Source organism: Agrilus planipennis, unplaced genomic scaffold, assembly GCF_000699045.2.
Source record: "Agrilus planipennis isolate EAB-ADULT unplaced genomic scaffold, Apla_2.0 scaffold98, whole genome shotgun sequence".
NCBI classification, from domain to species: Eukaryota; Metazoa; Arthropoda; class Insecta; order Coleoptera; family Buprestidae; genus Agrilus; species Agrilus planipennis.
In genome coordinates this window covers 279,474-303,254 of record NW_020438866.1, presented here as the reverse complement: position 1 = coordinate 303,254, position 23,781 = coordinate 279,474, and the positions used below count along the sequence as shown (strand labels likewise).

General features: G+C 34.2%; 2 protein-coding genes across 4 annotated transcripts in view; one reads left to right on the top strand and one right to left on the bottom strand.

Annotated features, from left to right (window-relative positions):
- Positions 1-23,781, top strand: part of LOC108737007 (transcription factor Ken-like) — a 335,172-nt gene that overhangs the window by 297,131 nt on the left and 14,260 nt on the right. The window lies entirely within an intron of this gene.
- Positions 8,335-10,152, bottom strand: LOC108737008. Its single transcript, XM_018469648.1, has 2 exons — positions 9,861-10,152; positions 8,335-9,803 (listed from the first exon to the last, which is right to left on the bottom strand). Exons 1-2 carry the CDS (start codon positions 10,123-10,125, stop codon positions 9,115-9,117), a joined length of 954 nt encoding a protein of 317 aa, XP_018325150.1. The 5' UTR covers positions 10,126-10,152; the 3' UTR covers positions 8,335-9,114.

Below are 23,781 nucleotides of genomic sequence, written 5' to 3'. Positions count from 1 at the left end.
AGAAGAAGAACCGTTATAGTAATTTCTTTGTTTAATCAAAATCCTTTTGTTTGTATGGTATTTCCATTTGGGAATAATTTACTTTGGATCCTCATTAAGAAGTGAAAAAGTTGAATAACATTTGCGCATGAATAGATTAGATGGTGTCTGGGGTTCGTCTACGAATTCGCCTCTTTAACGCGTGATGCGTCCATTGAATAGTGGCAAGGCTATAATTACGACGGTACGAAGTGGATCAAGTACGTTTATCTTTTGTTGCGTTCTTGTGGCCCACTTATAACCGAACTCATCATTATTTCTAGCCGAAAATATTGCTCGAGGTCTTATTATAGTTGATATACCTTTATTATTGTTAGACGTACCAGAAGACTTTAAAAGAAATTGAAATGTTAAGCAACACACTTAAACTGAACCTTTGTTCTTGTCAATCACGACCGGGTTCTGACAAAATATGAACAAGACTAACAATAACAAAATCAATTAATCATTTATCGGAGTAAATGTTTCCATTATGGAAATATTTTAAATGTCCAACAAATATTTTAGTAACAATGAAAAAGTTTACGTTTGTTTAGAGTCACAAAAGTAAGATAGAAGCCAACAATCACAAAATTTTGAATTGAATTAAGCTTAGATAAGTATATGCTGCTGATGATATATATTCAAACCATAGAAGACAAATTTTGGGTTTGTTGCTTGCCCTGGAATTGATATCTCTAGGATAGTATATGACTTACTCGCTTCGGAATACCACTTCTTTAACATTTCTAATAAACAATCAAATTCTTGAAATTAATGTAGTCCAAATACGTATTACTACCGTCATTATAGATTAAAAAATAACTTCTGTAACAAACCAAGACTCCGAGAATGGACAATTAGTATTATTAAAATGTCTCTGACTTCTTATGTTTTAATTTTTATTTTCGAAAAGCCCTTTAAATTCGAAAGTTAAAAAAATGTGAAAGTTTATATTTTCAACAGCTTTCTTTATCACAATAGACCAGAGATATCAAAAGCTAATACTTCTATATAAATTATCTCGTTTGTATAGGTAGAAGCATTTTTTTTTCTAAAATTATGTCTTAATTAAAGATCTTCTCTACGATAATTAATATTACCAGATTCCCATCGGCATTGTCTGACACGTCAATAAATTTTCGCGAGCAACAGCTTATGAGGACATTTTAGTATAGAGTAATTAATATATGCGCCAATATGTAGTACCATACATAAGTATTCCTACATTTGTGCGACACGGATATCGGAATGAAAGGTTTATGTGTGCGAGAAGACGTGAAACTGAATAATAGAGAGATAATGAAAACACTCGTGGCATTTGACGGCAAATATTGACCCTGTACGTGTACAAACCATCGGTTATGGTGAATAAATATTATCAGAAATCGTAATAATGCTATAAAAATACGTAACCACTCTTAGCTCCTATTGTCTTTAGTTGAAATAGTATGACCTAACTCGAGGGCTAATCGCAAATGATTGACAGGTGAGGTTAAGGACCCAAGTTCGCGCAATTACAATCGAAAAATCCTTGGCCACATTTTCGACAGAAGAATTTAATAATTAAAGGTGGGATTAATCGGCCCATGAGAACAACAACAACCATAGACTCATAAGTACTTCACAACACGACGCTGTTTAATTCGTATTTGTGTATAAACACTAGGCTATTATAAGTCCTACTATACCTGAAATTTTTGGAAAAATGAACTGTATTATTGATGAAAAAAATACAAAATTAAATGAGAAATATATTTCACCAATGAGAAACTGTTCGCTTTTACATACAATTACAATCTACTGAGTCCCGTAACGTTTTGCTTTGACGATGTTTAAATGTTTTCGTTTATTTGGGGTTTAAGACCTTTTTTTGGGGTAAATTTCAAAATTCTACGATAATTGATCGTATCATTGCCTAGCCTAAACCCTTGGACCTAGATAACTGAAACTTTGCACAGTGATTTCCTTTATGAATGAAGTATACGAAAAGGCTATTTTGAATTCAACCTTTAAGAGGGTGTGAAAGGAGATGGCATCAGTATATTAATTTTAATATGCAACTGTATTTGTTAACAATTCAAACATTTTGCATTAAAATCCAAACGACAATTTCTTACAGAGGTCTTCCAGTTTGTTCTAGTAAGTAGTTCCTCGTCTGATCGATTTAAGACGCAAAACGTTTTTCTGGTCAAGGTTCTCACTAAAACCTCCGTCCATACATATACACGTTCAATGGGTACCAATTGTACAGTTGCCTTTGGCAAAATTGCACTAAATGTTTTAATTAGCACACCTTGTGATATTGCATACAAGTAGGTACACGCATACATATATATGTATAATACAGAGTTGCCCGAACAGGAAAAATGCGTCCACATTGAAGAATTCTGATAGAGATTTCGGAACGGTTTTCTCTATGTATACTGAAATGACTCATGTTGCGTCACTGAAGTCTTACATCAGAGTTCTTTGTGTATTCGTTCGAGAACACCAAGAAGGCATACCCATCGGCTTCACAAGCATTTCTATGTATCATATGACAAGACTGAAATCGTAAAGAGAGTCATCAGCCGTAGCTGGTAACATTATAAACAAACGCATCATTAGTTAGTTGATTAACGTTAGTTTATTATTGCGTTTGATTTAATTGGAAATATTAGGCGACATGGATTTAAAGATTTCTCCTTTCCTTACCTGTCCCTAGAACAAGGCGCAAAGCCTGTTGTAAAACAAGAATGATGATTTTAAATTTCCTTATTATGTCTATAAAAGACTTAGTAAAGTATTATTTTATTAAAATTTTCTGTCAACAAAAAGCAGCACCGTATTTTTCTTTTGCAAGTTTATGCGAACCATAATTTATGATAATGAAAATAAAATAATATACCTGGTCTTCTCAGTTTTCACTGGTTAACTTTGAGCAAGTGAAGACGGGCTAATGCCAAAGAATCTCACTCACATCTGTTGGGATATGATGTGGAAACCAATTTTCTGTTCTTAAATTTTATAAAGTTAACAGTGCTTCTTGCCCTGAAATACCATCGGTCCTTATTAAAAACTCCGCTTCTAATTTAACCTGTTGTGTTTTCTGAAAAAGGGATATGTCAGTAGTATTAGGAAATCTGCGTACTATTCCGCATGTATCGAGGATTATTGATTTCTGTATAGACTTATGTATGTAAGCTTATGCAGTTTCAACTCGGCTAAACTAGCGTGTAATATTTTAAGTATAACGCCTATTGATGATATTATTATTGGAATAATTTGAACTGTGTTCTGATCTCACATTTCGTTTATTTCATCAGCCAAAGGAATATATTTTTGAATTTTCTCAATATGTTTTGTTTAAGATCTTTAGTGTTTGGTACAGCAACATCTGTTACGTTGGTTGTTTTAGTTTCTTTTATGGTCAATGTGACGTCAGGTCTGTTATGATTAACTGTTTTGTCTGTAATTTTGTCTCTATCCCAATAAANCAGTGAGGTAATAAGAAAATTGAAAAACAAAAATTAGAACATAGGGACGAGTATTCCTGCCAGTGTTGTTAATCACAATAAAAACAAAACTCACATGAGTATTCCGAATATTTAAAAGTGCAACGTCATTGTTTTACCGAGGACCATCAATCTAGTTCACCAAGTTTAATTAATTAGCCAAAAAAATTTTAAACAAACTGATGGTTGGATCAAAGAAGAAGCAACTAACTTTATGTTTACATATATAATTTTGACAATCACTTAAGTTAAGACCAGTATTTTTTGCATGTATGTGTGACTAATTAACATGTATATATTATATTAATAATGTTTTGTAATTGTCTCAAGAAATAGTGACGAAACGTCGCGAATTGTTTTTTCAATTTTGTTTCTCCAATACCCATAATCCTTATCGTTATCTCGGCTAAAGAATCTTTCAAGCGGCTATTCGCGCGATCCAAAATCTATTTGAATAAGTATATTAATAAGTATGTATGTGTTAGTGTATAAATAGACTATTTTTGTACGACATGCTATCCTAAATTGACCCGTATTACAGTATTCTTCTTTACGTGGCCTATTGTCGTATGAGTTTTAATTACATATTTGAAATTAAAACGGATGACTTAGGCTGAGCGATTCAATTAGCAAAATTGTTTTTACAAAAGAAGCATGTAGCCTGCTATCCTGTGAATTGCATAAGGTTGTGCTGATGACAGCACCGTATAACATCCGCCAGAAACAAAAGCGTCTCTGGTCGATAATGGCGACATAACAAGTGGTAATTCTCACATGGCTACGTATGCCCACAATAGTTTATGGCTTACATTACAATCGACAGCCATTTACCCACGGAATCTATTAAGTAAGTCGTTACTATTTATTGTATTTGCAACAATCACCCGACGTTTTTCATTCGCATTTTTTGATGCAACGACAAAATAAATTAATTAGGTCTTTGTTTATAGTATGCAATCATGAATGTACGTAGTAGCAAGTGGACAGCGAACTAATTAATTCTCTGCGACGGTAATATTTTAGGGGAGACAGTTTTTACTCCCTATAAAATAAAACTAATTCCACGTAAATGTCATGTAGGTAGGCATTTGTGTGATCAAAACAATATTAGTCAAAGAGAAAATAAGTGGCTATGATCACACAATCTTTTTAAACATCATTAAGCATGTATAAACATTAAAACGTTTATATATTCCTTTACAGTGATAATTTCCCTTCTTATAACCGTTATTCATATATAATTTTTTTAAAAATAATACCTAAAATAACTGATATACAAAATCATTCTTTCAGTACAATTACTCTTAAAATGACTCGCGATTATTATGTCTTTCTAGTTTAATTCGTTTGTTGGTAATTCCAGCGAGCACAGATTTAATACCTGGGTTTCTCGCTTGACGCATCGTTGATATCTTTTACTAAGGCGAACATTCATTCGTATAAATGGTTTAATAAAATTTATTTAGTTGTTCCTTCTTGTTTAACCCTTTTATCACTCAAGTATCTCACCGATTACCCCTTAATAATTGTAAAAATTTTATTGTTTGAAACAGTTTTTCGTATAGGAAATTAAGGTTAAATAAACTGCCTTACTGGGCAGGGAATTAGTGTGCGCCTGGTCGCATGGTCATTGCTAACGACTAATAAGAGAATTAATTACACAGGGGGCGGATTTATGTGCATGTTTCAGCATTACTGTCGAATCCCTATCGTTAAAATCGTAAAGCATAGCCGACTAAGAAACCGTTAACTACTATTTTACTCTTGTTTGTTGTTTGTTAGACCAGCGAACCATTACATTAATAGCGTCCACAGCTAGTTGTTGTTCGATTCGTTAGCTGGTTGGGTGGAGTATTCGTTGTTAATATAATACCTTATTATGATACCGATGTAATTTCGAAAAGATAAAAAAAATGTTGTCTTGTATGGTGTCCCTACCTTATCAGGAAACACTAACTGTTTTCCTTTTATGCTAATGACTTGCGTAATGTTGCGTATGTTAAACTTGTAGTTCAAAGTATAGCTTACAAGAAATAAATTTAAATATTATTATATTTACACCCGAGAAGGTCTAATCAATCTACTACAAAGAAATAATATTAAAGTTAAACAAATAAAAAATTGCTTGTCGTAGTTAGAATCAGAACTTTATTATATGTTACATACGAATAAAAAAGACAATTTCGTTTTGTTAATTTCATGATAAGTAACGCACTTATTCTTATAAATGTCAAAGTATCTATTTTGTTTGTACACATAACATCGGTTAAATACCGTTATTGATCCTTGATCTGTAGCACCTTTTAAGAAACTCGTCAAATTTCGTTTGTTGATTAATTCAAATAAAATACAATCGGAAAGCTTCATTAATCTGTTTTCCTAACCCCACAATTGTTTCGATTTTATAGAATCATTTTCAAGAGTATGAGAGAGAGGAAGCAATTTTTAGTAATACAGACTTCGAATCGTAGACTAGATATATCTGCTCACTTGTAAGATATTGTACATATAAAGTAAATTGAACGCACCTAAGACGTAATTCTATTAAAAGAAGTAACACAAACTGGGTTGAGTAAAGTTGAGAGAAATATAAACGTATCTACCATATAAATTATTAGCTTTTACCCGCTGTAACGATTTTAATTAAGGAATATTTCCCTGTCAGATTTAGATTACCTACGAAGTTTGCTGAGCGGCTAGTGAAGAACTCAGGTGAACATTTAAACAATTCGCGGCATTCGCAGCCCGGATGTTTACATATAAAATGCATTTCTCGCTACTTGTCTGTCAGAATAAAAATCTTAAGCGGCAGCGGTCTGATTTATTCAGACAGTAGCTCGCGTCAATTTCGAGACCATTTGTATTCTTCAGTATTGCCGGAAAATGAGAGAAAACAAGACCTACTATTCGTTCTTGCAGCAATTAGAGAAGTTGCAGATACCTGATAACTGTATTTATTCTAGTTGTTAGTTAGGTAGATAGATATAAAGGCTTGTTAAAGATATCGAAGTAGAGTAAAGTACAGTGGAACTCGAATATAACAAACACTGGAACGACTGCAGAATTCGTTTGTTATATGCGATTGCTCATTATATACGACCAGATCAAGCATTAATATGCATACTTTGTACATGAATAACAAATAAATGTGTAATGTACACATCTATTTATAGCACAGTCTATTTGTTCCCCAAGTAGGACCAAATTTGAATAATATCTAAACGTTTGCAATCTCTCCTTATATCATGTACGATTTATTATAATAAAACAAGAAGTAAATGCGTGTTATTAATCTCACATAAAATTATATATTGCAGTATTGTTCATAAAGTCAAAAATTTAATTTGGAAATGAGAAATTTTTCAAATGTTTAAAAACAGTGAGGTAATAAGAAAATTGAAAAACAAAAATTAGAACATAGGGACGAGTATTCCTGCCAGTGTTGTTAATCACAATAAAAACAAAACTCACATGAGTATTCCGAATATTTAAAAGTGCAACGTCATTGTTTTACCGAGGACCATCAATCTAGTCCTTGTTTTTTACGTAAAAAGACAAACTGATCTGGGAAACGCCATCAGATGTTTCTTCTTCGTCTCCCAGCAATAATAAATAGTCGTGTGCGTAGTCCGCAAATGTCTGTCCATCTGAGCCCGAGTAGTATTAGCTGAAACATAAACATCTCTGCGTCGTCGTTTGTTTTTGGTTTTATTCCTAATGGTCCATAGAAAAGGAGCTATCAATTTGTATTATGCTGCGTATCCTGCCCAGTATCCGCCGTCATATTTCCTGCGCGGCCGAGAGAACGACGGCTATCGCTTTCCACAACTGGACGATTTACCGAGTCGTGCGTGCATTCTTGCAACTGAGAATCTTACTAGAATTATACAGTGGCGTACTATTTTGTTCTATTGTTCGCAATATCAGATTTTGACAGAATACATTATTAATTCCCCGCTGTATATTTTCCAACTCTCTGTTATCTACGTTGTTTTAACATTGTTCCTATTCATCAATTCGTTTCGCTCAAAATTCAGTTTCTTTTAATGTCAGCTTTTTTCAAATAATACTTTCTATCAGAATTAAAATCTTTTGTTTCGATTTCGAGAACGGTTTCTTTTGTGTCTATCATGAAGTCATGTATTGTGATGTGCAAGTGCATTGAGGACTCAAAGCGATTAATGTTATTATCCCATAAATGTTTAAATTTTCCCTCGGAAATGGGTTAGGTGGTGGAATCTTAGACTATCGTGTCTACCAGAGTCACCCCCATTTGTAATGATCAATGAAGCTTGTCATCCATAATATTTAGGAAGGAACTCCTACACTCCATCCCCTTTGTTTAGGTACATATTCGAGTTTATTTTAAGTTATAATTTTTAGTTTCTAAAAAGATATCATAGATTCATATAATTCAAAGACAGATTCATATGATCCAAAGAGAGATCATGTAATTCAAACACAGATCACATAATGCAGACAGCTAAGATAGTTTCAAATCAAGCAAGTTCGATGTACATAGTGCATAGGGTAAATTAAGGTGTACAGTAGATGTAAATTCAATATAAAATTCCAAACAAGTTAAATGTCTATGCGTTCTTATCTCAATAACTGATAGCACCGCTAATAAGTTTTGGTGGTGCCGGTATATACCTGGCTGGATATATGCAGAAAATATCAGGGTAAATCATTATCATTACAATTATCACAATAGCCACTCATTGATAACAAATATCGATATATTTAATCTTTAATTTATTTGATTTCTCGATTAAGTTATTATAAAACAGTAGCAAATTTTAACAATGAGGGTGTAGCTTTAAATTTTGACAAAACTGTTGTGTTAAGGGTTTCCAGGACGCCCCTGAGATCGAATTTGTTCGTTGTATAATGTATGTCTACTTTGGAGTGACCATTGCGTTCTGTCCATGTGCCCATTTTGGTCATCGCGTCGACTGTTGTTGATAATTTGCTAGCAATTCGTTTGGCATCCGGGATGGATTGCTTCGGACATGATAGCATCGCAGCAACGGCAATTCTACAACGACCATTACCGTGGTTTCCTAAACCGTCCGTGGCAAGTGTAACGGCTATCGATCCCTTTCATGGTACCCACCTTCTAAATTTGTTCAGTGTTATTGCATTTTCTCCAATCTTCACACTCGGCCAAACACTAACGATCTCCACTCGGTCCAAACGGTTTTGCATCTCTGCATTTTACTTGAGTACCTTGTGTATGCATGTAGATCGGTGCACATTTCATCGGACAAAAACAGAGAGATATCGCGACGAGAAATAAAGCTATCGATGTGAACAGGTACTTGGTTCGAATAACTTCACTTATCTTCGCTGCAATCTGTATTAGGTTTCTAATTCGAATGATTATCTAAGCAAACGTTAAAAAAGTATACGCCAATAAATCCTGCTGCTAGATTTTAAATCATTTGACTTTCTCCGGATACAATGTATTCCCGATACTTTGCCCATTACTTGCAGAAAAGAAGTCAATACGAAAGTATAACTTCATCAAACAAGCCAGTTAAGAAGAAATAGGAGAACATTTTAATTAGCATATCATTAAGGATAATTACAAGGTTATTCAGTTATCACATTTGCGCCCGAAAATTTCAATATCCTTGGCATTTGCGCCACTTTCAATTCCGTATACATCTCCAAAAACACTCATTCCAGGATATTCTCGACATTTTCTCGTCTTCAAATAACCAACCAATACCCCATTTGCTGTGATCAATGGTCGTCCATCTGTGGCACCGTTGCATATCTGTCTATTGGTCAGAATCCCTTGCGAGCAACCCCTGCAAGGTCTGCTCCCCCATTTCTCAATCGTCACTGTATCCGAATCTTTTCTGTCCCATCCCACCGAATAAAACTCAGATACATTTGGCATTTTATACTTGGGAAGAACTTTTACATTCTGTTCTTTATTTTCATTGAAATCAAAAACAGTGTCTACCTTGAGGTATTGCAAATCTTTTAATTCTCCACTTGAACCTCTTCCTAAGCCTACAACTTCTCTTATGCTACCTCCATGGGACCATAATGTAGTTCCAGAACGTATCTTCAGTTTGGTCCATTGCCGCGATTCTGTTACACAGGTTCTACTGACTACCACCCATTTTTGGGATACTATAAACCCAACACAAGCAAACTTCAAACGCATTATGTCATCTCCGTATTCAGGTAAAAGGGCAAAAACAAGGTACGGCACTGATCTATCGATCAAACAGTTGAAATGATTGAAAAGCCTTTCTTCTGATTTATATTTCACTGCAACAAAAGACACATATAGAAAACTAAAGAATGAAAGCTTGCGGGTGCAAATACCTGAAGGATGTTTCAACAATGCTGTTCTGTTTAAATTTGAAAATCCTTTCATTCCTTCCACTGTAAAAAATATCGATTTCTTCGAGTAACATTTGCAAGCCTTTGCAATTTCTTTTTCCGTTTTTCCTGCTCCATTGACGTAATCGTCATATCTTATGTGTTTCGGTAGCATAAAGCCAATGCATACCGCCATTGAGATTGCCAATAACAATAAAATTATATTTACGACACACAGTACCGTTTCCTGACGTGAGAGATGAGTCATTTTCGATTTCTTATTTATGATGTCTTATTTTATGACAGTTCTCGTGACAAGGATAGTGAATTGAGAGTTGTCAAGATGATGTTGACCAGTTTACTTATTGAAAGCAAGTAATACTGGTAGTAACGTATTCAATTCAAAATTGAGATTTACTCAAGAACGGTTTTGTTTAGTTTTACACCTATCTAGCGTTTAAGTCTTGTGATTACTCTCGGGTATTATCCGATTAAACTCAAATCTACTCAGTTTCAGTAAAAGAATAAACCGGCAGTGTCTATAATGATTTTAAAACGATTGAATTTAATGTTTCACTAAATTCTCGTATTAATAAAATCGTAGAATGCTTCTTACTAAATAATTCTTGGATTTCAGTTAACGTAATTATTGTCATTGAAATTTTTGGCATAATATTTAAGATTAAGTCATAGATTAAAACTATTTTAGTACTGTTTAATAAAAACAATTTAATAACACTTTCTAATATTCTTGACACCCTAGGAAAGAATTCGGCTCCGTCTCAATCTATTTACAAATCTATAGAGAGCTTTTGTCAAAATTTGCTTTTGTAATCTAAATGCCTTATATTCATTTAGTTTATTTTCAAGATTTACAAGTAATTTAGTGAAATATGCTGGTACCATAACCATGCTTGTTACCTAAATACAGTCGAACCTGGATAAGTGAGAGCTCAAAGGACCGCGATCTGTTTTTCTATTATAGAGGTTTCTCACTAACCCGAGTTTCTAGCTTACAGATAGAGGTCTATAAAAATACGGTTTGACAACACATTGAGTTTTCGTTTAGACATTATGAGGAAGTACATGACCTTTATTCGCAACTGCTTTTATGAACTGACTGTAATAAGATTGATAAACAAGTCTCTTGAAATTTAAAAACGAGTCATAAAATAGCAAAAGTACACTGTAGCTCATAGAGGTATAGACAAGTAGCAATCTCATTTAAAGAGGTTCACGCATGAAAAATGACTGTCACTTATACAGGTTTTATATTTCTCACTTATAGAGGCTTTAGAAGGGCAAAATGACGAGACCTGCCAATACTCTCATTAATACAGTTTCCTCGCTTACTCAGTTCTCACTTATCCAGGTTCAACTGTATATTGTTCATCGTCATCGAAGGGTCATGAACCCTTAGACACTCCACTGCGTTTTATTCTAAACCAATCTTGGCATTTCCCCAAACCTGCAAACTTCCTACGTTCATAACTATTTGTGAATAGTAACCTAATAGGTCTACTTCGACCCCTCTTAACTCCTGTTTCTGTTTCAAATATGTCTCTAATTCTCCCTTTATGTCTGAAAAGATGTCCTACCAACCTATTTTGTCTATTTCTTATTGACGTTTCCAACTTTTTCTTTTTGGTCTCTCCACCAACCCCATTTTATACCCGTACAGAGCCTCATCTTTAACTGGCTCATAGTTATTGCTGTTATTTTTTTTTAATTAGAAATGGGTTTCTGTGTCGATGAGTCGTAGTTCAGGAAATGTAGATGCATTACATTGATTATGTCATTTAGAGAATTGGACGTCGACTAATAAACAAAAAACAACAGACCTGCATAATAACGTGTCAATAGAATCGAAAAAGTTGTAGTAGATCTCGTGCTGCTGTTCGCTGGTGCTGCTCGACGCTGTTGTACTCTGACTGTTGTTACGGCGGATAAAAAAAAATTACACGAGGTTCGTGACGGGCGTTACCCCGGCAATCCTGCATGTTAACCATTGTAAAGTACAAAAGCGGTGTATACGGAGGTATTATAGGAACGGGACGCCTTTACGGTATTTCGCCGTTCGCGGCTAAAAATGATTAAGATCGTGATCGTGGCACACTGAGACTTGTCGCTGAATTCCTCCACTTTTTTTTTTGCTATACCGATTTGCTCCGCTTGTTCCACATTTCCGCTTTTTAACGCCAGAGTTCACTTCAGTTACATACAATAAATAATCGCCCACGCAATTGGGCAATAAATAAGGTCACAAATTCCCAGTTGTATTTATATTCTCTCCTGTTCGACCTTACGATATACCGTACATGTGCACCTTCCCATTTGCGTACCTACGTATGAACATACGTACCCAATGCTACGTAACGTAATGTAATCAAACGTCGGCATAACTCGTCGCGATTTATTGTTATTAAATGTCATTCGGGCGACATTAATGTAACTAGAGACTACTGAGATATTGTGTGGAATGCAGCAGTGATGTTCACTTCTAAATCTCAACTGAAACATTCGCCAAAGTCCAAAGGTACAGGGTAATTTTCGCAGGGATGCCTTTATTTAATTCACTTTCATTCCTCAAGGCCCATTATAGCCATTAAATGTAAACCCGTCAAAATCGTTTTAAGTACGAAAATGGACCGTTTTCATGAAAATTATCACAAAAATTCTTGTAGATTTTTATTATAATTAAGTTTATACTATAAAACCTTTTAACTTCCAATTCACCGTTCAACGTTTTAATTTTATGTAATGTCGTCATCTTAGATTTCAAATACAAATGTAGCAACAACATTTCATCCTTAAGGGTTGATTTTTAAAAATTGCCAAAACACGTATTTGCTTAATTTCAGCAATGAGCATCCTTCGAGTAAATCCGAGTACAAATAAAATGTAGCCCATGGAAACGTTGCAACCTCTTTTCATTTGATTAATAAAATCAAACAGCATGTCTACCAAGTTTCAAGTAAATAAAACCACAAATAAAGTTTGTGCCAAACAAAAATTGCAACACCTTTTCACTTCGTCTCTCCCTTTGGAGGTTAATTTTTTTTTTAATTTCGAGATTTCAAATGAGAGACCATTAACCAAGTTTCAAGTAAATCTGACCACAAATAATATATGTTCCATTTAAACATTGCAACTCCTCTTCACCACTCATCCCCCCCAACAGAGATTGAATTTTTTAATCAGTTTCAAGTAAATCGGACCAAAAACAAACATGCAATCTTTGCAAACCCCTTCAGCTTCCTAAAGGGGTAGAATTGTGTAAAATGTTGAAATAGGTATTTATGTCACTAATTTTATATGAAAAGGCATTAAAGCTAAGTTTCAGGTAAATCTGATTATAAATAAAACACCATAGGTACTTAACCATAGACAACAGTACGTTTTGCTGTCAGTTACGTTTTGTCATTCCATGTCAGTTGCGTTTTCTTATATCACAATTTTTTTTCCACGGGAACGGGATAATATCCTATGTCCTTCTCCTGGTTATAACCTACCTCCCCACCAATTTTCAGCCAAATCGGTTCAGCCGTTCTTGAGTTATAAATAGTGTAACTAAAATGACTTTCTTTTATATATATATATTTTTATACATATATATGTAGAATAAATTATAGTAGATTATTTGTATTTAACCCTATTTTATGTATCTATATTTTGTTAATAGCATATTCGTCTTTTCAAAAACCGACAATCCATGTACTCCTGTCATGCATTGAAATTCCTTGAACCTCATCGGACTCATTGAAATAAATCGTTACGATCTTACATATCTTGATATTTTTTCCGGGTTATAACTGGAGCTTTTGCTTCACATTACGCACTACAATGCAAATAAGAAACACTATATCATTCGTTGATTCATTTGAATAGGATTTCGATTCGAAATATTGTTGCTCAATCGATTTATAGCGGCTGACTCGCTCCGAACCAGTCAGAAGAAATTTTATTTCTCTTATTGACAATGATTGATAACAAGGTTATACTAATCCACCTAATTAAAGAGCAATATCAAGGTAGCGGTGTTTTGCAATAACCGCGGCGTTATTACGCATTACATTATAGACTCCGTAACCACGGGAGTAGTTCGGTCTCACTGTTGACTTATCCTTTTTTTTTGTTACAACATTTCACCAACCAATTTTCCTTATTAAAGATAAAAAGATAATGTAGCGTGAAATTTGATTGAGCTTTTACATAAAACGATTGCAAGAGAAGGTGGCGTTTTTCATAGCTTTACGCACGCTTCTTACATAAATCCGATAAATCTAGAAAATACCATTCTAACGCAAGTTAATTAGTATCGATTTTAAACGACAGCATATTTCACCCATAAATTTACTTAGTTTTCTAAAGGAAGAAAGTAATAAAATAATTCGAAGTGGTCTTTAATTCTGTCGAGACTGCCAGACGCGGACCGCGATTTCGATCTTTTTGGATCTCATCAGCGTATGGTAACGTGCCTATTACGTTGAGGTTAGCTACGCCGGGATTCGTTTCAGCAAGTAGATATCCGTACATTTAAATGGACCTTGTTGAAGCATACGTAATCCTTAAATTTTAGCATCGTACTACAGATGGCGTTTACCGCGCCATTTGTGGTATTTTCTAAAACGCGCTGTTAAGAAAGCAGGTAAAAGTTGGTCTGTGTTCTGTCGGAGCTGCCTGCTACGAGCTGATGAGATCCAAAAAGATCGAATTAGTTTATTCGGTTATGGTAACGTGCCTATCACGTTGAGGTTAGTTACGCCGGGGTTCGTTTCAGCAAGTAGATATTCACACAAGTGGACCTTGTTGGAGCATACGTAATCCTAAAATGTAGCATCGTACTTCAGATGGCGTTTACCGCGCCATTTGTGGTATTTTCGAAGAAAATAATGTTCAATATTGATTGATTGATTTATAAAGTTGTCTAATACTTACCAACAGGAGCATTCAAAATTATCAAAACACAGTAAAAAATATTTCATCCTTTATTCACAAAATCAATATAAACTTTTTTTTCTTAATAGTTGTCGAATAGTTTCACTTTCATTTTTTGTGATTCAAAAGCAATTTTTTACTGTTTCGACAATATTAAAAGTAAGCCAAGGATCTGAAGGCAGTAAAATGATTCTCTTTATTGTTTATAATGTCCTCTATTGTATAATAAATTATTATTATTATTATTTATAACTTCGGCGGACAATTAATTACTGTTTGTCTTTGGATGTTTTTAAACAATGTTCACCTTTTTTTGTTATTTTGTGTTACGTATTCCTGGCCTTAGAAAGTGTGTTTGCTAAGAAAGCATTAAGTTTTTTTGTTAAATAAATCATTAATTCGTTGATTAATTAGTATTCTCATAATTCAACTCTGTTGCAAATTATGAGCGTTCTTGCCTAATTTACCACAAACACGATTTTGTAAAATTTATTTATACTCCCGACACCACAGGCCTGATATTCAGAAAAAAGCTAGTAAATAATCAGATGGATATTTTAAGTAATTAATTTTATTAATTGTACGCAACTGCAAATGTTAAACAATAATATAGCGTTTAGTTAGAAACATATATCTTATAAATATGAAAATTTTATTTATGGTTATGAATAAATATATACATACGACATAATATGTAATTAGATAAATGCCTTACGTCTGTTTCACATAAACCAAAGAAACATATCAATCAATCTAAACAGTCACCCTCAATTAAATAAAATCGTAAAATCATGATTTATGCAGTACGTACTATTACAATCGTAATATGTATTAAAGAAACACATTAACAAATCCTTGGTCGGGCTGATTGTAATTTAGTTCCAACAATATTGTTCATTTTGTAAATTAAACTTTCGCTCGATAGACAAATTTTATTTTTAACTATGAGGTGAAAAAAATATATTAAAACTAACGTAATTATGCTGTATGATGACTGTCTTATTGGGTGAACACCCATGTAGGAAAATGCCAGTATTGACGATAGGCCCAAGCTTGGACCAATAGTGGGAAACCAAGCATTGCCTTGTCGATACTGGACCAAAATTCGGCCAATCTTCAAATGCTAAGGCTAGGCACATTAACATTTCACCAAATTTGGTCCAATACTGGGGTAGCCAATCATTGGTTTGTCAATACTGGTCCAAAGTTCGACCAGTCTTCAAGCGCCAAGGCTAGGTACAATATCGTTTCGCCAAGTTTGGTTCAATACCGAGCAACCAAACTTTGGTTTGTCGATACTGGACCAAAGTTCGGCCACTCTTCTAATGCCAAGGCTAGGCACGTTAACATTTCGCCAAGTTTGGTCCAGAATCGACAAGTCAAAATTTGGCTGCTCGGTATTGGGTAAAAGTTCGGGCAATCTTCAAATGCCAAGGTTAGGCACATTAACATTTCACCAAGTTTGGTCCAATACTCGGGTAGCCAATCATTGGTTTGTCAATACTGGTCCAAAGTTCGGCCAGGCTAGGTAAATTATCGTTTCGCCAAGTTTGGTCTAATACCGAGCAGCCAAACTTTGGCTTGTCGGTACTGGACCAGAGTTCGACCAATCTTCTAATGCCAAGGCTAGGCACATGAACATTTCACCAAGTTTGATCCAATAATGGGGTAGCCAAGCATTGACTTGTCGATACTGGTCCAAAGTTCGGTCAATTTGTAAGTGCCAAGGCTAGGTTTATTAACGTTTCCCCAAGTTTGGTCCAACACTGGGCAGCCAAGTATGAGTTTGACAATATTGGTCCAAGCTTGGCCCCGTCATTAGTTCCTACATGGGCAGTCACTTTGTTGTTGTACTTCTTCCCCATCAACTTATCCTGGTGGTGGGTGAATGTAAGGCGGAGAACCCTATTGTAGAACTATATTTGGATAGTGATTGCGATTAAGCGGAATCAAATGGGTGTTCTCCGATTTAAAACCACTAGACCACACCACTTGGTTTTATTTGGTAACCAAACGTTTGAATTTACCCCGAAATCCAAAATTTTTCTACTTTTTGGATAAAAAGTGCTTTCAAAGTCTCCATCTAGCATAGGTTGGGTTTAACCATTATTATAAAATTATACTTGAACTATAACACTGAAAGTAGACTAAATTATGAAGTGTATATATCGTCATAACTTGCCAATTTGCAGTTTAGTCGAAACTTCTTATGGCGTGCTGATGTGATCGAAGTAATTTCGATATCGCTCACAGCACATTTTGTTAATTTGCTCCCTTAACATACTAATTACGTGTATTAGAACTAAGTATGAATCAAGAACTAAAGATCCACTGAAGAACTAATACTATTTTGCAATAACTGTTTCAACTATTCATTCGAACGATTATTTATTTATGTCGGTCGTGATCGGATTAAGAAATGTTAAATATTTATGAGCATCAATGCAAACTAGATATCTGTAGCAATTTACGTTTGTGATGTAACAACTGTTTCTCGCATCACCTCAACTTACTAATTGTGCCATAAACTTGTAGAAAGATAATTGAAGGAGAACAGAGTGAAGATATTTTAATAGGATTGTAACTGGCGGCAAAAAGCGAAACACTTTCTTCAACGTACACCAACCATCGGATACCATAGTAAGTAAATCATCAGCAAAACTGGTACGTATTTAGTTACAGTTTTAATGGGCATCGCATAAACTTGCAAATTTTACGATTGCACTCCGGGTAAAAGATATGCCAAATCTATGAATGGCATCGTAGCAATATTTTGCTATATATAATAAATCAGTTTTAAATTCTCGTTTGCGCAACCAAAATTGTTACATGTGCTCGGCTTATTCAACCCGGTTATTTATCGTTGTATAATAGTGCCATTAGTACAATAGAATGCCGGAGCGGGCCTATAAATTAGAACTCCAGATTACAAAATGACCCTTTAGCGTACCTATCTGCGCTGTGGACCGTGAAAAGTATTGTTCCTTGGCGTTTCCTTTAAAAGGATGCTCGCAGTCATTAAATGCTGACTGCTGCTGCTATGCGCGCAGCAGACGGACTTCTAATTACTACGTTAATTAGTTTGCTAATTCGTGGCTTTCACAAGATGAAGCAAGTGGACCGATAACAGATAAGCTAAACGAATTTAATACAACAATACTGAATGAATGATGAATTTCTTAAGCTGACTCGTAAAAATTTATTGAAATGATAATATAGGTACTGAAATTACAATAAAACTAACGAAACGTTCTATTGTTAAGTGACTCAGCACTTTTCACGAAATCAATTCTTTATTTCAATTACAGACACTGTTTGTTCTTGAGGAAAATTTTGTGTATTGAGTTGAAAGGTAACTTTCTTATATCCTCAAGTCGCACGCTAAATTAATGGCGAGCGAACTAGTTATTGCTTTTCGGTAGTGAAAACACCTGCCTTTAAATTAACTACTTATTTACATATATACAAACTGAACGTGTGTAATTTAAACTTAAAAAACAGATGAAAAACAGATAAAGGATATTCAAGTGGCTAATAATGAATGAAAATGAATCTCTCTTTTTTCTCTCTAGTTCTTGATCTCTCTAAATGAAAACTAAAACTTAAACTTTTGGGTGTTTCATTCCCACCAGCCAGTAATGCTGGTGGGCGGGCAGTCCCTCCGGACTACGCCGGAAGGTAGGGCGGAAGACCCTCTTCAGCCAGCTTTCAGGAATAGTGAGAATGGGTGGGTGGTGGTTCGGGTGAGAAAGATGAGACAGACGAAATGAAGACAGAAGAGAGTGAAAGATTATCTGTGGAATATTACTGCCTCAACATTTGTCTAAGTGATCCAAGGAAACCACAGAAAAACTCGGCGTCCTCCCGAATGCTAAGCAATGGTCTATACCCCTAGGCCATGCCGCTCGGTACCTAAATGAACCGTTGCAACCCCTTTTATTAGGAATGGTTGACAGAAACCACCCCACTCTTATCATACACAACACAAACGTCGAGCATACAAACAAACAAAACTTTCTCTTGCAAAACTGGCTGGACGAAAATATATACAATGTAAACAAATAATGGCACTAGAAAGCGTACTTCTTATTTTCTAGCTACCCTGATAAAACAATAAATTTAAGTTCAATACTACTAATACTAGCCTAGCAAATGACACTAAATTGTCCAAGTATTTTACACAAAACAGCTATAAATCTATCTAAAAAGAAACTTACCAAAAACTGAAAATACCGAATATCATAAAAAGAAAGGTTAAAATTAACGAACAAGAGGCATTATGTTACACATACTATAAATTAAAACGTTAATATTGAAGGGGTTGCTACGCTATATTAAACATTTGCAATTTAAAAGAACTTTGCTACAATGCAGAGCCCAACAATAGATAAACATAAAATTTAATATTATACGATGAATACCGAACAGACACTATCAATTGTATATTATTTATATTTCCAGATGTTTTCTCTTAGTACCTGATGAAATTTAATAATAAATGAAACGTATAAATTGACAATTTACAACTAATAACTAAATTACACATAGTGTTTGTTATTTATTATTTTATTCTGACGTCTACCCATTAACCACCGCTTGTTTTAACCTGATGAAATAAATAGTCACATTTTTTTACACCTACGATAGAATCGTTGTCATGTACATAAATGATAAGAAAGGTCATTTGGTCAGTCAGCCAATTGATTTGATTGGTAATGTTACATAATTCTCAAAGAAACTATACGATAATGATGCCATCTTGCCGACATAACTTATCTATTTAAATATCAACGTAAAGTCTAATGATAGGAATTTGTATTAACAACAGTACTTAGGTATATGTAAATTTACTCCTGACAATCGACAAGTGAGCATCTAAATTTACGGAGAGCATCTGGCACATCCATGATTGCAATCGGTTTATCAGCAAAATCCCACAAGACGAATGCCATTTAAATCAACACTAAAATATTAACATTTGCGTGAAAGTTGTGACCATTAACTCAGCTTGTCTAATGGAAATTCTATCTGTATGTAAACGTAAAATCAATTCAAACTTTGCACTATATCTCCATACGTTATCTCTTATAATGTGCAGTTCTTCAATGTATGTTTTTAATATTGTGCGATATTTTTGACTTATAATGAAATTGTACAAACCCTTAACGTTAAATTAATAATCTTCAACTAAACTCAGATGTGAATTTTTAGTTACCGTTACACATAAATTGTTTTGTTGTTAATTTAGTAGAATTGATTCGTAAATAATAAAAGGAGTACAACTAACTAATATAAGTTTTTTCAGTTGTTTTTTTGGCTTTACACGAAGGCCTTGTAAAGGTATTGCGTGCACTTGAAGTTATAGCGCACAAGAAGTAGAACAGCAGCGAAATTAAAATGCAGGAAGTAATTTGCGTGTAGCAATAACATTAAATTTAAATGGACTGGAAGCCACATCTGGTGTCCTTGCAGCGATTTCGCATGTGTTAATTATTAAAAGAATTCTTTTGCCATTTAATGCATTATGTTATTATTACTCGGAAACAAACTGTTTGCAAGGTTGGGCGCAACTTTGCGACGGCTATGCAGCAAACATGAGCAAAAGCAAGCGCGATTTTTAAAACGGAAAAGAACTTTATGTACACCAGTCACGATACCGAAAGAATTTGTTATGCAACTCGGTATATTCCCAGGTTATTATATTACAAGTTGACTCAGGTTAAGGTCTCAATTTAACAATATTAGAATCAATTTCTTATTTAAAATTCATATGAACTATTTAAGATGAAGTAATAAATTAATATACCTAATTACGAAATTTGGACGGTAGATACTATTATCTGTGGTGCGTAACCCTTATATTTAAATTATAACATGTCATTAGGATGTAATATAGACAACCACCTATACATCCCAATATAGACATTTAAGTCCTCCAACTTTATTGCAATTGATTAGTTCTCTTTTGACCAACGTATTACCGTACAAGCTGATGGTAAACGTTTAGCCCATCATCGTAATCTTGTATTGGAAAATTCGTTTGTCAAATTCTGTTTTTCATCACTTTGAGAGTTTTCACCGTTTCATCTAATATTGAATGTCAAAATATTAAATTTCGGGTCGAAATTCATTGATCACTTCAGCATAACACCATTTGGAAAAATATGAACCTTTTCGGATTGAAATGTCTTAGATCTTCACTAACGACACACAGACAGGTACAATGGAGGCATTTGAAATACAAATAAATGTACCTAAAGTTGTACATTTACATGTTAGTTTATGCGCATTTTCAAGGTGAGGAAAATACAGTAATATTGACGTATGTTTTTTAAAGAAAAAAGGCGCCAGAGTATCACGAATTAAAAAAATCTGTAAAACTGAAAAGTCGTTTCATTGAACTTCCCATGAAGGCAACTATAGATATATTGCACAATTAATTTAGTTATTTATATCTGAAATAAACGTTAATTTGTTTGCTGATTTCCCTGCCGGTGTTTATTTTAATAAGGTACGCATTATGACACCAACGCAACCAACACCTAATTATAACGTGTTTTACAAACTGTGTAATTTTTGCCTATATTACAATAATTGCACAATAATAAGTGTACGAGAATTAAAAAAAGCTCCGTCACGCCCGTAGCCATTTCAACATTATCGATAAAACTGCTAATGCACTAGTTTTGTGCATAAATAATTGTTAACATAAATATTTCGTTCCTTGTGTAAGTTAAATGCAAATCTCAACAGCCCAAAGAATAAATTACTAAGATTTGCATATCCAACACAACTTGGAAACAACTGAATAAAAATATACCTGTCTTATGTATCGTACTATTATGTGATTCAGTTTTAAAGACACCCACAATGTCTACAGATAGTTGATAGCCCTAAAATCGCTTGATTAATTAACCAAGTGCTGCGTTATTTCAATAGAAAAAGTTCATTTCAAAATACATACAGTAAACTCGGTTATAGTGTAATCAAGGGAAAATCAATTCGTTATATTAAAAGTTCGTTTAAAGAGAATTATTACATTGTTATTAGGAGATTATCTTTACAGTATCGCTCTTTTTATTAATTGTTTAGACATACGTTTCAACAAAAAATAAAATGCGTATTTGGTTTTTTTTTAATATTATTTCTGTCTATCACAGAAAGAACTTGACGCAGATTTTTGAAATTTAATTTAAAAAAATTAAAAATAGCCTAATTAAAACTTTTGAAAGATGATAGTATCAGGTTATATTTAGTACCTAATAGTATTACATCATGTGGCATATTGATTTCCGAGATATGGTCGAAATCCGAGACAAAAGCAATACCCTTAACTTAACCTTGCAATTTTTGCAAATATACCTAAAGAAAGTATTTGTGCTAAACTGTGCTACTGTTTTGCATTAATGTTCTGTTTCGTAAAATTCGTTGTCAACACAAAATCATTGGTGCACTAGTATAATAAAATTTTCAAAAGCAGTTTAGCCCTACCATTTTTAAATAAATTTATGTAACATTTCTGTTGTATGTATGTATTTATACACAAATTTGATATAAATCAACCCAAAAATTTCATTAATACTATATAAATAAATAGCATTTTTCAAATTATGTATAATCACCGATATGATAAGCAGAGGATAGCGCAGGGTCGTGTCGCCTTTAATAAGAAGAAGTCACTTTTATGCTCGCGAACGGTTAATTTAGAAATTTGAAAAAGGTTGTTGAAGGTGTATGTTTGGAGCATGCCGCTGTACGGGTGCGAAACATGGACAGTGGAAGCGGCGGAAAAGAAAAGGTTAGAAGCGTTCGAAATGTGGTGTTATAGGCGAATGATCAGGATAACGTGGGTAGAAAAGGTTAGAAATGAAGAGGTACTGGAAAGAATAGGAGAACAGAGGACTGTATGGAAGTCAATAAAAAAAAGGCGAGATAGTTTGGTGGGACACCTTCTCAGACATGAAGGTCTAGTCAGAGACATATCAGAGGGAGAAACAGAAGTTAGGAGGGATAGAGGTAGACCTAGATTAGATTACTGTTCGCAAATAATTAAGGTTATGAGTTGTTCTAGTTTTAGGGAAATGCGAAGATTAGCTCAGGATAGGAAAGAGTGGAGGTACGTGTCCAACCAGTCTTAAGACTGACGACCTTATGACGATGATGATGATATAATCACCCTGAATTAGAGACTTAAATAAAGAATGCTCTGGACTTTTCTCAGTAAATATTCCTGGATTTGTTAGCAAAATAAAGGCTAAACGTTTCACTCCACGACTGGAAACAAATACATCTGATAAAGCTCCCACCTGTGGAGTGAAACATTGGTCTTTTTTATACTAATAAAAATACAACTTTAGAGCTTTCTTCATTTTCATAGTATTTTTCTTCGAAAACCATTAAATGTTACTCTTTGAATCACGCTATCGCTATGGGCATGAACGGCCTCCATTTGTTCTTTTGTTCATCAATATTTATAATGCTTTATAACTCGCTAATTCTACTTACTGATAAAAACAAATGGAATTTATTGGTTACATATTCCTCATAATGATGTCGGATGCCTGTAGAGGAATTTTAATTGTCAGTGCATGGCTACAAATAAAATATTGTGGGTGCTACAATAAAAATAGAAATAAGAAATAATCTGTCACATGAGGCCACCACCCAAGAACTACCGTTCTTATTGCTGCAAACGAACGCGTGTATGTGATAAATGCGCCTTGACCGGCACCCACATGAACGTGATCCTGTTGATCGAAATTTCTCAATAATGTCATGCTCGAGGGGATTTACCCGTCAAAAAACTAGAGACCGTGACGAATTTCCACGCACGCATCTGAAACGATTTCTACAGCTTTTTTACTACTGACACACCCTTAAAGAATTGGATACACCAATAACTCCTTACAAAGTCGAAATTGCTTATTGCAAAAATCAGTCACTACAAACAATCTGTTTATAATCGTTTATAAAATCATTCGCTGAT